We start from the raw sequence: 14,864 nt of genomic DNA, 5'->3' as shown, positions 1-14,864 counted from the left end.
CGGGGGAAGACTCATTCCTAGTCAGTTCGGAGACTCGTGAATTGCATCTGGACTGCCCAGTGGTTTTATTTCATTCTTGCTCTTTTTCTGTTCTACACATGCCACCAGCCATCTTCAGTGTGTAGTCCTCCTCACAGCCCTTGCTACCTTTTGTGCCCTCCCTCCTGCCTTGGTGGCAAGTTCCCTTACCTGTCTTTCCTTCAACATTTAACAGCATTGGGATTATTAATTACCTCAACATTCGGCCAGTGTTAGATGCTAGTAGACAACTGGAATGGCACAGTGAGTGCCATGTGGTAGTATAATTGCTTAGGTGGATGTAGGTCAGAAAATCTGCCCAAATTTGGAAGGATGTCTGGCTCAAACCACACATGATGCAAAACATAGTAATAATCAACCATGCCCTAAGATAATACATAAAAGAGACATGGGACAAGGGGGGGGGATGTTTATAAGAACAATTCATAGGGCAGAAAGGCATAACCCTTTCCTTATCCACTCAGGTTCTAACAAAAATTGATTCATACTGGTACTGTTCCCAGAAAGTAATACTCAAAGAAGTTCAGTGTGTTAAGTTTGTTTCCACTGAATCTGTTTTTTTAAGGAGGCAGTTGTTACACCTGAAAAACTACCTGATTTATTTCAGATTGAGCTTTTATGGAAATAAAAAAAATATTTATTACATAAATCTGGTAGTCTGTAAGGTGCCAGAAATACTTCTTTTCAATTTTTTTATATGCCCTCTCAAGAAAAATACATCCTGTAGGTATTTATCAATATGTGCAATTTGAACATGAAGAAGAGAGTGGAAATGAAGAGGTAAAAATACACACACCAAAGAGGACTAGGGAAGAAGACCGGAAGGAAATATATATTTATAAGGGGCATCTTGGATCCTTTTCAGGAGAAAGATGGAGTAAAAATATTTTAAATAAATAAGATATGAGGAAGGCTGCTGATGGTTTTTGAGTGAGGTGTAAAAGACAATCAGTATTGCTCACCCAATACAGGGACTGTTTTCTTAACTAGAAAATGTTGCCTTTAGCAGTAGCCTCCAGTGCTTCTGAATTCAGCCAACCCTGGCATAAAATATGACAGTTACCTGCTATTAAGCCAGTTGGATCCCCGGAACCAGTTTATTTCAGAGGTATTCATGCATGGAATTGAGCAGCTGGCCTGACAAACCATTTCCAGATTTAGGAATAGCTTCTTTCTTAAGTGTAAACCTCTGTTAACAGTGTAATAGTATTTGGCAGCTAATCAATATCTCCCTGCCTCATTTCTCTTCAGGGGAGTTTGAGAGGCTGTGCTTTGAATTGTAATCCATTAAAAGAATGCAACACACTGGAGAGAAGGCCAGTTTCAGTGTTGCTGGTAGTAAGCTGTGCCTCTGTTGTATTTGTTTCTGAAGGGGCTAGAACATCAAATGTTGAAGTGGAGCTTCTTAGCTTTAGGAGGACATGATAGATGACTGTAAGATTAAGTTCTCTTTCTGCCAACAAAGGTGCAAATGTGTGGCTTATGCTTGAAATCTCTGCTCTTTCTGTTGGGGGAGGTAAATAATTGGCTTCCTCTTCCATATTCTGACACATTTTTGAGCTAATCCTGATCTGCAACATTTTCAGACTGTTCTAGTAACAGTATCTTTGGGAATGTTTGTACCAAAATTTCAGCTTTTTAACGGTCGCAGCAGTATCCGAACTGTTTGGCAGTATATTTTTAGCTTCTTCCCAATTTTCTGAGGAAGAGATAACACCGGTTTTTATTGTTTAGAGCAGAAAAATGTTGGGCCTAGCAACAGTCTTTATATCAGCAACACAGAAGATCAGATTTAGGTGTTACACTTGGAAGTCAGTACCTTTATGCAAAAATGAAAGCTACCTTAGCAAATTCACCTGTGATATGCTTACAAGTCATTTTATTGCTAGGCTGCCTCCTCAATGTTTCCTTGATAATTAATTTGCTATGAACATATTGCCAGATGATTTTCCCCTTATACATACATACCTTTTTATGTCATGAGCCTGTTGTGTAGTAAGCAGCTGTTGAGTCCCAGTTTTAGAGGAAGTGGTCAGTCTGAGGAATTTATTCAGGTCTGTGCTTCTTGGCTTCCCTTCCCACAGTATGGTGCTGTGTACTTCTTAACTTCCAAGAGCCAAAGGCATAGGAACACTGAACATCTGTCATTGTGCACAGGAATGTGGCATGTTCTCAGACACAGATTTGACTTGTAGCAACACTACAGGAAAGGAACCACAAATGCAAGAACAACCATGAACCTACAATAAAGAGCCTAAGATGTTTTCAATATTTTCCTTTTCCCCATCTTTTACTACAGATCCAGATGTACCAGCTATCAAGACTCCTCCACGACTATCACAGAGACCTCTACAACCATCTTGAGGAGAATGAAATCAGTCCTAGCCTTTACGCAGCACCTTGGTTTATTACTTTATTTGCCTCTCAGTTCCCACTGGGTTTTGTAGCCAGAGTATTTGGTAGGTCTTTTAAATATATGCATATACAGTGGTACCTCAACCTACGAATGTCTCCACTTGCGAACAATTCAAGTTACGAATGGCTCCATTTGCAAAAAGTTGCTTCGACTTGCGAACGGAGCCTCATGAACAAAAAAGGGGAAAAAAAACACCTTTCCTGCCGTTTTTTTGACCTAAGTTAATCTTAGGTCAAAAGAAGAAAAAAATAAAAAATTCTCCCCCTAGTGGTAAGAGTACAGATTAACCAGCTTTGCATTAGTTCCTATGGGAACTAATGCCTCTCTACCTACGAATAGCGCCTCGACATATGAACGAAAACAGTAGATATGGATTAAATGGTTTTCAATGCATTCCTATGGAAAAGTTTACCTCGACTTATGAACTTTTTGATGTACGAACGCCGTTCCAATACGGATTACATTTGTAAATTGAGGTACCACTATATTTGGTAACGTCTACAGGCTGGTGGATCAGAACCGAGTTTCTTTTTCTTTTAGTAAACGTGGGATTTTAGCCAGTTAACTATAATTGGCAGAAATATTAAAGCTGAGTTTATATTCGGTTTAGTCTAAGATGAACTGGGTCTGTTAATTCTGAGGATCAGTAAGTGATCTGTTGCGAGTCTTTCTGTTCCTCATAATACAGGCAGCTGTTGTTACATAAGAGGAGCTAGGAAATTCTAATTAGAATAACTCTTATAAAGTATAAAACTCTTATAAAGTATAAAACAGTGTAAAGCTGGCAGTTTGATGCTAAAAGCTACACCCTTTGAATAACTGCACAACAGGATTTTGGCCAATAGGTATAGTCATGGATGTATTTATACAGTTTATCTCTTGAAAAGGCAAATACCTTGAGATTTTAATTTAGTACAATAATTCTAGTATGAAATTAATCACATACTGTATCTATTTCACTTGCTTTGGGCCAGGATGGTTGACTGCTGCTAGTTAAGGTATATGCTTTGTTTTGATTTTACTTAATGAGGTATGAAACATTTTGATGACATTAAAAGTGTGTAATATGTGTAAATTGTGAAATGTTACAGATTATTGTCACAAGAAAAAGGAAATATCTAAAGTCATTCACTTGTAAACCTTAGAACGTATTGGTTGCCATAATTTTGTCCTACATCCAAAAGGCAGTCTAACCTATTGTTTTGTTCCCCATCCTGTGGTCCAGATATTATTTTCTTTCAGGGAACAGAAGTCATATTTAAAGTGGCACTAAGTCTGCTTAGTAGCCAAGAGGAGCACATCATGATGTGTGAGACTTTTGAAAGCATTGTTGAGTTTCTTAAAAATACTCTCCCAGACATGACAAAGCTCCAGATGGAAAAGATTGTCAACCAGGTAATGATCAGTTCTCCTCCTCACCCCTCATGCCAGTATACTTAATGAGGTGTGAACCATTTTGTTGACATGTGATATTGAGTGTGTTACTTGATACTGCGTGACTAACATGTTGCTTGATTTCTTGTTTAAAGTAGTAAACAATGAATACAAGTGAGCTTAAAACTTGCTTCTTCTGTGAATTCACTTGATAACCGTACACAAGACATCCTCAACCCTGTCCTGTGATAATCCCTTCCTTACAGAGGGCTCACCCACACTGTGGTATTGTTCTCAATCTTTCTGTGGTTGCCCTAGGTTCATGCTGTTATTTTTTGTTGCATATTTGAATAGCTTATCCTGGTATTGAGGGTCCACCCATTAAGAAGATATTTGTTGCTGGGTATGTAGGGGATTTACTGTACCTTTCTCACACATCTGGAATTGCTCCTTGAGGTCTTACGCCCAGCAAAGATTGCTTCCCCCTTTTGCCTATCTTCTCTGCACTCTCCCCACCTACTTCAGTCTCTCTTCCCTTCCCTCCTTTTACCCACTCTTCTCAAACCTTGATGATTTTGTAATAATGTTTTCTAATTTTAATATGTTTTAATTTTAATTTTTAATTTTTAACAACTAAATTTAATTTAGTCGTTCAGTCGGACACGACTAAACGACTAAACAACAACAAACCCCTAAAGGTTTCAGCTTTTGACTAGTTTGTCCCCACCTTCTAGTTGTTGTTTACTCGCTAAGTAATGTCCGACTCTTCGTGACCCCATGGACCAGAGCACGCCAGGCCCTCCTGTCTTCCACTGCCTCCCAGAGTTTGGTCAAATTCATGTTCGTACCTTCGATGATACTGCCCATCCATCTCGTCCTCTGTCGTCCCCTTCTCCTCTTGCCTTCACACTTTCTCAACAGCAGGGTCTTTTCCAGGGAGTCTTCTCTTCTTATGAGATGGCCAAAGTATTGGAGCCTCAGCTTCAGGGTCTGTCCTTCCAGTGAGTGCTCAGTGTTGATTTCTTCCATAGGTTTGTTCTCTTTGCAGTCCAGGGGACTCTCAAGAGTCTCCTCCAGCACCACAATTCAAAAGCATCAATTCTTCGGCGGTCAGCCTTCTTTATGGTCCAGTTCTCACTTCCATACATCGCTATTGGACAAACCATAGCTTTGATGAACTCTCTGACTTTCTCCATAATCCAGTGCATGTTAGCAATTTGGTCTCTAGTTCCACTGCCCCCTTGAAATCTTTGAAATCCAGCTTGTACTTCTGGGAGTTCTCAGTCCACATATTGCTGAAGCCTAGCTTGTTGGATTTTGAGCATAACCTTCCTAGCGTGTGAAATGAGTGCAACCTAGCAGTTCGAAAGCATGCACATGCAAGTAGATAAATAGGTACCACTATGGTGGGAAGGTAACAGTGTTCCGTGTCTAGGTGTGCTGGCCACGTGACCACAGAAACTGTCTATGGACAAAACGCTGGATCTACGGCTTGGAAACAGGCATAAGCCTTGCGCACTAGAGTCGGACACGACTGGACTAAATGTCAAGTGGAACCTTTACCTGGAGCATTCTTTGGTACTGCCCTTCTTTGGGATTGGGATGTAGACTGATCTTTTCCAATCCTCTGGCTACTGCTGAGTTTTCCAAACTTGCTAGCATATTGAGTGTAGCACCTTAACAGCGCCATCTTTTAAGATTTTAAATAGTTCCACTGGAATGCCATCACCTCCACTGGCCTTGTTGTTTGCCATGTTTTCTGAGGCCCACTTGACTTCACTCTCCAGGATATCTGACTCAAGGTCAGCAACCACACTATCTGGGTTGTCCGGGACATCCAGATCTTTCTGATATAATTCCTCTGTGTATTCTTGCCACCTCTTCTTGATGTCTTCTGCTTCTGTGAGGTCCCTACCATTTTTGTCCATTATCATGTCCATCTTTGCACAAAATGTTCCTTTAACATCTCCAATTCTCTTGAACAGATCTCTGGTTTTTCCCTTTCTATTATTTTCCTCTATATCTTTGCACTGTTCATTTAAAAAGGCCATAAGGGATTTGGTTTAGATTATATCTGACTGGCCCAGTGGTTTTTCCTAATTTCTTCAGTTTAAGCTTGAATTTTGCTATAAGAAACTGATGATCAGAGCCACAATCAGCTCCAGGTCTTGTTTTTGCTAATTGTATAGCGTTTCTCCATCTCTGGCTGCAGAGGGTATAAGCAATCTGATTTCAGTATTGCCCATCTGGTGATGTCCATGTGTAGAGTTGCCTCTTGTGTAGTTGGAAAAGAGTGTTTGTGATGACCAGCTTGTTCTCTTGACAAAACTCTTATTAGCCTTTGTCCTGATTTATTTTGAACTCCAAAGCCAAACTTCCCTGTTGTTCCTTTTATCTCTTGACTCCCTACTTTAGCATTCCAGTCCCCTATAATGAGCAAGAATATCTTTCTTTGATGTCAGTTCTAGAAGGTGTAAGTCTTCATAGAATGGTCAATTTCAGCCTCTTCAGCATCGGTGGTTGGTGCATAAACTTGGATTACTGTGATGTTGAAAGGTCTGCCTTGGATTTGTATTGAAATCATTCTATCATTTTTGAGATTGTATCCCAGTACAGCTTTTCCCACTGTTTTGTTGACTATGAGGGCTACTCCATTTCTTCTACGGGATTTTTGCTCACAATAGTAGATAGGGTAATCATCTGAACTGAATTTGCCCATTCCTGTCCATTTTAGTTTACTGATGCCCAGGATGTCGATGTTTATTCTTGCCATCTCCTGTTTGACCACATCCAGCTTCCCAAGGTTCATAGATCTTACATTCCAGGTTCCTATGCCCATTCCTGTCCATTTTAGTTCACTCACACCCAGGATGTAAATGTTTTCACCTGTTTGGCCACATCCGGCTTTCCAAGGTTCATAGCTCTTACATTCCTATGCAGTATTTTTCTTTGCAGCATCAGACTTTCCTTTCACTTCCAGGCACGTCCACAGCTGAGCGTCCTTTTGGCTTTGGCCCAACCACCTCATTAGCTCGAGCTATTTGTATTTGTTCTCCGCTCTTCCTCAGTAGCATGTTGGTTGCCTTCCAACCTGAGGGGCTAATCTTACAGCGTCATATCTTTTAGCCTTTTGTTTCTGTCCATGGAGTTTTCTTGGCAAAGATCCTAGAGTGGCTTGCCAGTTCCTGCTCCAGGTGGATCACGTTTAGTCAGAACTCTCCACTATGACCTGTCCATCTTGGGTGGCCCTGCATGGCATGGCCCATAGCTTCTCTGAATTACTCATGCCCCTTCGCCACAACAAGGCAGCAATCTGGTAGGCACCTATAAAAGCTGTCTTGATTCACTTAGCCAAACTGGTAGGCATGCTCTGCTTTGTGTAGCCAAATGAGTGGGCCACCTTGTTGGGCATAATTCTCTGCCTCAGAGTTGAGGATTAAACAGAGTGTGAGGTCTCATGAAGAAACTTGTTTTACTTTCTCTTGGTTAGGTATTTGAGATGGATATTTCCAAACAGCTTCATGCCTATGAGGTGGAGTACCATGTTCTGCAGGATGAGCTCCAAGAAAACTCAAATCTATGTGATGACGTTGAGGCTCCAGAGAAACTTGAAAAAGCAAACAATCAGTTGAAAAGACAAAATATGGAGCTCTTGGAGAAACTACAGGTAACTCCTAACAACCAAGCTAGATGTCTGGCAGAAGATCTGAATCTGGGTCTCTGGTGAGCATTTAAAATGTGACAAAGAGCAGACTCTGGAGGCATATGCTCCCATATCACTTCAGGACACATAGAAAGAATTTACGTTGGGTGCTTTGATTCTCTAGAAACTATTGCTTACTTCTAATGGCACATTGCTGTGCTCTAGCACACAGTGTTGGAATTACTGATGGTAGGCTGACAAAAGGAATCAGGCTAAAGCACCACCTTCAAAACAATTTAGTTCTGAAGGTACTTAGTTGTTGTCAATAAGCTAGACATAAAAGAAGTTTGTATGAACAATTGTTAGCAAATTGGCAGAAAGAAGAATATGATGTCATATGGGCAGTTTCTCAACCAGCCTTGGCACTGATGATCTACTGCAGTCCAAAGAAACAGTTCACTTCCCCTGCTCCTCTGGCAAGGAGTAGAGGAAATGTTCAGTTTTCTGGTATCCTGAAGTGGCTTGCTTAAACTACTTCACAATATCAGAAATCCAAACTGGAAGGAGCCTTGAGAGACAGGGCTTGCTTTTAGCTTATTCCCAGCAATCACACATACTGGAAACAGACCAAACTAGAGCAATCCTACCTGCATAAAAAAATCTAGAAGCCCATGACGGGCTCAGAAAGGTGTGGGTAGGAACGCAGTGGGGACACTTTGGTCAGCTGCAATGATTATACAGTGGTGCCTCGCATAACGGGCGCCCTGTTTAACGATGAATCCTCATAGCAACGATGTTTTTGCGGTCGCTTTTACGATCGCATAACGATCTTTCCTATGGGGGAAAATCGCTTTGTGATGATCGGTAAGCTGATTTTTCCCCAGCTGATCGGTGGTTCCAAAATGGCTGCCGGGTAAAACAGGGATGGATTCCTCGCCTACCGGGCAGCTAAAATGGCTGCCGCATGGAGGATTTTCGCTTAAAAGGTAAGTTTTAAGCCCATAGGAACGCATTGAAGGGGTTTCAATGCATTTCTATGGGCTTTTTAATTTCGCATAGTAACGAATCCGCATAGTGACGATTTTTGCTGCATGGATTATCGTCGCTATGTGGGGCACCACTGTATAATATGATTGCTGGAAAAAGGAGCAAACCAACTCATATACATATACATAGATGCCAGTGCAATGTTAACCAGGCTTTTTTTACTCTAACTCCCAGAACTCCTCAGCCAGTGTCAAGTTGTAGTCTGAAAAATGCTGCCAAAATGGCAGAGGGAAGTATCAGTAAGTTTTGAGGCACTGTTTGCAGGAGTACAGAATATTTTTATTGAAAGGTGGGGGTTTGTGAAACAATAGAAATCAAGTGAAGACTGAGGCTGCTTGGTGGTAACAGTCAGACAGCTATCTGGCTCTGGGCAGAGGATGAGCAGCATGGAAAACCAGGCTGAAGAGGGAATGACTGGACTATCACAGAGAAGAATGTGGCTGGGTGGATGACTGTACAAGAGCACAGCTCCTACTTGTTTTGACATTACTCTGGAGTAGACATGGGCAGTTCATATTTTGTATTAAGCATACAAAATATGAACTGTGGCACCCATCACCAGAAGAGGTCAGGCTGCTCCCTGGATTCTGCATAGCGCAGGGGTCCTTCGACAGTGCCAACACTTCAATCTGGGAAGGAGCCTGGCCAGCCTTTCCCGACCTCCCCACACAGCTGACCACCCATCAGCTGAGCGGAGATACTTCCTGTCCCGCCTCCTTCCCAGACCTTAATGCAAAATACCAAGTGCTCATGTCTGGTCTGGAGGGTGCCCTTGTTTTAAAATTGCATTCCTGCTACTTTCCAATAGGTAGCCCATGTGAAAATCCAGACTATGGAGTCAAATCTCGAAGATGCTTTGGCAAGAGAGAACAAAATGAAGAGTTTAATCCAATCACTGGAACAAGACAAGTTGCGTTATCAAATGACGGTTGAGAAGATCTGTAGATATTTGCCCGAGGAAGCACTGTCTGATTGCAGACAGCTGCTAAAGGAGGTGAACTGTAACCTAAGCAAAACCCAGAAATAAGCCATAAGGGAAGAGTTGCAAGCCACGTGGTTTCTGTCAATAAAGAAAAGGAAAGACACAAACAGGCTGCTCTAAAAGGTATCTACATAATCTCACACGGGTACTGGGAACCTTATGGCAGCAGAGAGGCCTTTTAAATCCTGATATGCAAACCCCAGGTTAAATGTTTTTAACAGAGTGTGTACATAAATTGCAATGTGCAAAGCAAAAGGACTGAATCTAATGCAGACCATTGGATGTATATTTAGGATTGATGTAAAAGAAAGAGGATGAAAGTTCACCCTTTCAGACTGCTGTTAACTTAAATGTCAACCTTCATATGTTCCGTGGACACAGAGTGAAAGGAACAAGTCATGTATTTTCTATACGTTGCTTAATACTTGAAAAGAAAAGCAAGAATGTAATTTCCCCCCTCCAAAGAATAGCATGTTTCCCTTTTTAATGGGGGATTTCTTTGAGTTTTGTGTAGGGCTTTTGTTTCTGTTAACTTTTCTGTGGGGGAAACTCCATGTACATTTTTATGTGCCTGTAATTGATTCTGCTGACAAATGCATACATGCAACAGCAATTCTTCTGGACTGTCATTCTGCAGCTGTGCTGCTAAGAAAAGTTAAAAGAGACACAGGAAATACTGTGCTGAAAATTTCTGTTTCTTTTCAACTCTTGTGGGGGGGAGGGGAGAGAGGTGAAAAAATTGCAACTGAAAGTCATTGGATTATTTGAGAAGGAAGGAGGGCTGTAAGGCTCCTGTGCCTGCATAACTGTAATGAAGTTACAGGACTTGTGGGGAGAGGGCTGTTTCTTTAACTGTACAGTACTTGTGTTCCTCCTTGATGCTCTTCATCCTTCCTGGCTGCTTCTGTTTCCTAGAAAGCATCTTAAAGGACTTGCCCTCTGATTTTGCCCCTTGGGTCTTTCAACAGCTGCTGCTTAGTAAATGCAATAAACAGTGGAGGTTTGTTTTTATGTTAAAGAGACTTTTTGATTACTGTAACCTCCAACTTTTTGCAGACTTCAGACCACTGTATGTGCAGGTCATAGAGTGCTTTGAACGTGAATGAAAGTACACAGTTGGTTTTCAGCATTATGAGCCCCCCCCAGGACTCCTGGAGTCCCTTTCCTACCTTCAGTTCAAAGCAAGAGAGGCTGTGGGGTAGGGTGGATCTAGCAGCAGAAAAGTTTTCATCTTCCAGTGCTGCCGGTCATGAACATTGCTCAGCGAGAAGATCTTGATTAACTGGCCCCCACCCCACCTCCTTTCCTCTTCCTAATTTATCTGATGGCATTTTTGATATTAGGCTAAATACAGGGCTTGGCTGGACATCCATGGAAGTTGAAGGTGCTGGTGGTCAGAATAAATTCAGTAAACAATGGGAATTCTTTGGACTCCTAATGCCTAGAGCCTATCATCCACCTTTCTTCAAACTAACTTTTTAAAAGCACCAGAGATAATTAGCAACAGCAAATTTAGAATAATCAAAGAAAGTCCTTTAAACACAAAGCAACAAGAACACCTCTCTCAGTTTTCTCATTTAATGGGCAGCAATAACCAGAAGCTCCAAAGGAAAAAGCCATGTTGTTAAAGTCTTTAAAGAGGCTTTCTATGAAGCAGGCAGAAAAGCCGCAAAGCTGTGCAGAATGGTGTGTGGCTTCTCAAATCTCACAGTCCCCCTGTTCATGGAAAGGTAAGAATGGCAGCTCAGCATTCTGAGGAATTTCTCAGCCCAAAACCCTTGCAAAAGAGGCCAAAAAAAAAAAAAGTCTTTCTCAGGGTGGCAGAGGGCTTGTGGAAGAGCCAGTTGGGATCCAGCCCATCATTCTTGTCAGCTTGCATTCACATGTGTGACAAAAAGTGTCCAAGCCTTAAAGCTCCTTGCTGTGTTTGAGATCAGGAAAGGTGAAGGACTGAAAATATCTCTTCTCACCTCTTGTCTTCCCTGTACACCAGTACGTGAAATCAGGAGCCAAAATAGAAGAGCAGAAGTCTCATAGGATGTACCTGTTCGTGGCAGATGGGATGTTTGGTTGCTCTCTGTGTAATATCTTTGCACCTAATGCAGAACTGGCATGTTAAAAACAATACTCTAGAGTAAGCTTTCCATCGACATAATATTATACAAGGAGGCATTACTTTATCTTGGGAAGCATTCAAATACTTATTCTTTTAGCTGCTTTCTGCCATGGTGTAGTCCAGATAAATCCCATGGGGCTCCTGCTATTCTGAGTTCACACATAAAATGGAGAATAGTGTCCATTTTTGTTGCTCTGTCCTACAGTTTAAATGTGTGCCAATCACAGGGTTTCAGTGAGCCAAAGAAACCGTGTCACATTCCCCACCCTTTTATCTTTAAAGAGCAAATCCAGCTTTTTCTTTCAATTTTGGGGAAAAGGGAAGTAGATAACAGTTAAATACTAGGATTCCTTAAATATGAAGAAGATAGATGGAAATGTTTGCCCCCAACTTCCAGTGTTATTGACGGTCACCCCCACCACCCCGTCAACCCCAGCTACTATAGCCTATGGTGTGGGATAGTGGAAGTCACAGACTAAACAGGGGCAGATGGTGGTACAAGCACAGGGAGAAGATCTGTCTCACCCCAAAATGTCAGGTTATGGTGTCCTTTCTGAGTAGTCCATGAGCTACCAGTTAACCCACCAACATTTAGTGGATAACATGTTCTCCAGCCCTTGTGTTTAAATATTATCATGTTTCTGAAATGCAGTAGCCTCAAACAAGCATATAGGCTTTAATTGTGGTATATTTCTACAGGAAAGTTATTATCCAGATCTAGTGGATGGTACATTTCAGCTTAAAACAATTATTTAGTAGTGCACTTTTTTTAAAAAATGGGGTACCCAAAACTGTAGACACCTCTGAGGCTTTGCAGGCAGCTTTTATCCTTTTATTGGTCTCTACTCCGCACATAATCTGAAAATGCTTAATTTTTGCAAGTCACTTCTATCATGTAGATCAGACACTGAATCTATACTTGATGTGACACAACTATGAAAATAGCAGGCAGTTATACCTAAGAAATGTGCATTCTCATTTTGGAACAAGCTTGAATTGCTGTGAACATTCAGTAGGAATGTGTTTGATTCCTCCAGATATTAGTTTTAATAATAAGCAAAGTGCCAAATTCAGCCAAGTGTCTTATTCCTACAAATTATATATGTGGCAAGGTGGGGAGGGTGCCAATGCTTCCTTTGTAAAATGCTTTATGCAAAACAATAAGCAAAACCCTAAGGGAAAATGAACTTAGTTTGCTGTTCTATTGCTGTAATATAAGTCTTCCCCCCTCCCTCCTGTTGTCAGATAGAGTTGATGGAGTTACCAAAACAATATGGCTGTAGAGTTTTGGACCTGCTGACATTTCTGTGCAGTTGTTTATTTTCAGTTGTTTCAAGATGGGCACTTCTTGAAGAACGAAAAAATAAGTGGGACACAATATAATTATTTCAGTTGTACAAGAGAGATTTCTACTTGATCGTGCCTAGATTTATTATCTTGCCTTTGCTGTTTCCTTCCAAATGAATCTAGAAAAGGTAGTAATAATGGTATTTTACCAGGTGGAGGAAAATGTCTACTAGTCTTTTTCTGTTTCATTTGGAGCAATCTCGTTCAGACACAACTAGTCAGAGGGAACTGTTGGAATGGTCATGTAATGATCAAGTTATTAAGACACACACATTGGTATCCTTTTTTGTTGTTTTCTTTTTACCTTTTTTTAGATGCACAGAACCTTTCACTCTATGTTGGACTGATTTGTTCATGTATCACCTGAAGAATTTCCAATAAATGTCATTGCCGCATTTCCTCTGTTTGTTTGTTTTCATTTTTAGTACAGGGTCTTGTCCATGGAAACAGAAATTGTTCCTCCTGTTCTGCAAGGTCACCAAAGTTAAACAGATCAACCATGAACTCAGGACTGATAAAAGAGCTTATTTCTTGAGCTAATTCTTTTTAAAGATGAAGCCTGTACTTTTCAAGGTTTTTGAAGTGGTACGTTGGGCAGGAAGAGAACCGTTATGCTCCCTTGAGCACAATGAAGGAAAGATGGGATATAAATGCAACTAGAAAATAAATAAATGAACTGTCAAAAGCTACAGGGATGTGGCCACTGTTATATTAAAGGACTCTAGAAGAGGGTCATACATGTCCCGAAGAGCGAATCAGTAGTTTTTCATCTGTTAATTGTTGCTTCCATATTCAAAGCTGGCCAAGGTTTCAGTGCCACTGGCTGCAAGCTATGCTTCCTATAGGCATCCAAAAGCCAGCATAATGCAACGGTTAGTCTGATGGACAGAAACTAGAGAGTCCCAGGTTCATTTTCATAGTGGGCCATTAAAATTCAGGGGTCTCTTGGGCCATTTTCTCTCTTTCCCTCCTCCTACCTGATCTATTTCACAGGGGTATTGTGTGGAGCCATGTAACACTGTCTTGGAAGTCACTGGGACAGTGATTGCAACAAAAATGTGACTTAAAAATCAGTCAATCTGGGCTGGCTGACTCATTCACAGAACTTTACTGTAAGGGAAGGGAGGTGAATGTGATTGTTTTCAACAGAGGAAAAGATGAAATAGCTCTATGTGGAAGTAGCACTAGAAGCCCCTCTGTCTTGAAGAACCCTCTAAGATGATCAAATCACATGGTTTCTCACTTCCAATTTTTTGTCTACAGCCCCACCCTTGAACTGCTAACAACACTCTCTTGCTAAACAGTTTGATGATGGCTTTGCTCAGCAGTTCCTGAGTCATAGAATGTCTCTGGAATCAAGGTCCTAAATGCCTGATTTCTGTGCACACATTAAAAACCTTGTCAGAGAAGGGGAAAGAAGAAACGGTTCCCCTTGAAATGCAGGCCCAATGGTTAATACATGTGGTTTCTCCCAGAAACTTTTCTTGTTTTAGCCAAGAGTAAGTAAGATTTCCACAGTTCTCATTTGGTGAGAACAGGGCACACATGTACACTGCAGGCAAGCTTAAAGGTTTCTTTTAGAAGCTTCCTCCTATTTGCTGCCCAAGACAGATGGAGAATGAGGAAAGCCAGTATTCCCTTATTATCTTAGCTAGACATGGGGATGAATATAAAAATGGATCAGTTTTTCTGACGAATATAGCTGATTCATCATATATTCGTCGATCCATATTTGTAAAATTTTAAATCAGGACAAATATGGCTTGACGAATATTTCCTCCGTTTTATTCATCAATCCGTTCATATTCAACTATATTTGTTATCCTTTTTGGAGGCCTCTCTGAGCTTGCTGGTGTGAAATCGAAGCACTGGCCAATCAGGGCAGAGATCCTGGATTGGC

General features: G+C 41.1%; 1 protein-coding gene across 4 annotated transcripts in view; it reads left to right on the top strand.

Moving 5' to 3' along the window:
- TBC1D4 (TBC1 domain family member 4) overlaps positions 1-13,359 on the top strand; it is a 109,161-nt gene extending 95,802 nt beyond the window's left edge. For all 4 annotated transcript variants that reach the window (XM_072994724.2, XM_072994723.2, XM_020783498.3 and 1 more), the window contains 4 exons: positions 2,339-2,498; positions 3,681-3,850; positions 7,320-7,496; positions 9,328-13,359. In XM_072994724.2, coding sequence (XP_072850825.2) covers positions 2,339-2,498; positions 3,681-3,850; positions 7,320-7,496; positions 9,328-9,546 — 726 coding nt within the window. In that variant the 3' untranslated portion in view covers positions 9,547-13,359. The remainder of the gene's footprint in view (positions 1-2,338; positions 2,499-3,680; positions 3,851-7,319; positions 7,497-9,327) is intronic.
- The last annotated feature ends 1,505 nt before the right edge of the window (positions 13,360-14,864 follow it).

The sequence above is a fragment of the Pogona vitticeps genome, chromosome 3, assembly GCF_051106095.1.
Source record: "Pogona vitticeps strain Pit_001003342236 chromosome 3, PviZW2.1, whole genome shotgun sequence".
In the NCBI taxonomy this organism is placed as follows: Eukaryota; Metazoa; Chordata; class Lepidosauria; order Squamata; family Agamidae; genus Pogona; species Pogona vitticeps.
Note: the sequence above shows the minus strand (reverse complement) of the source record. Positions and strands in the feature narration are given on the sequence as shown.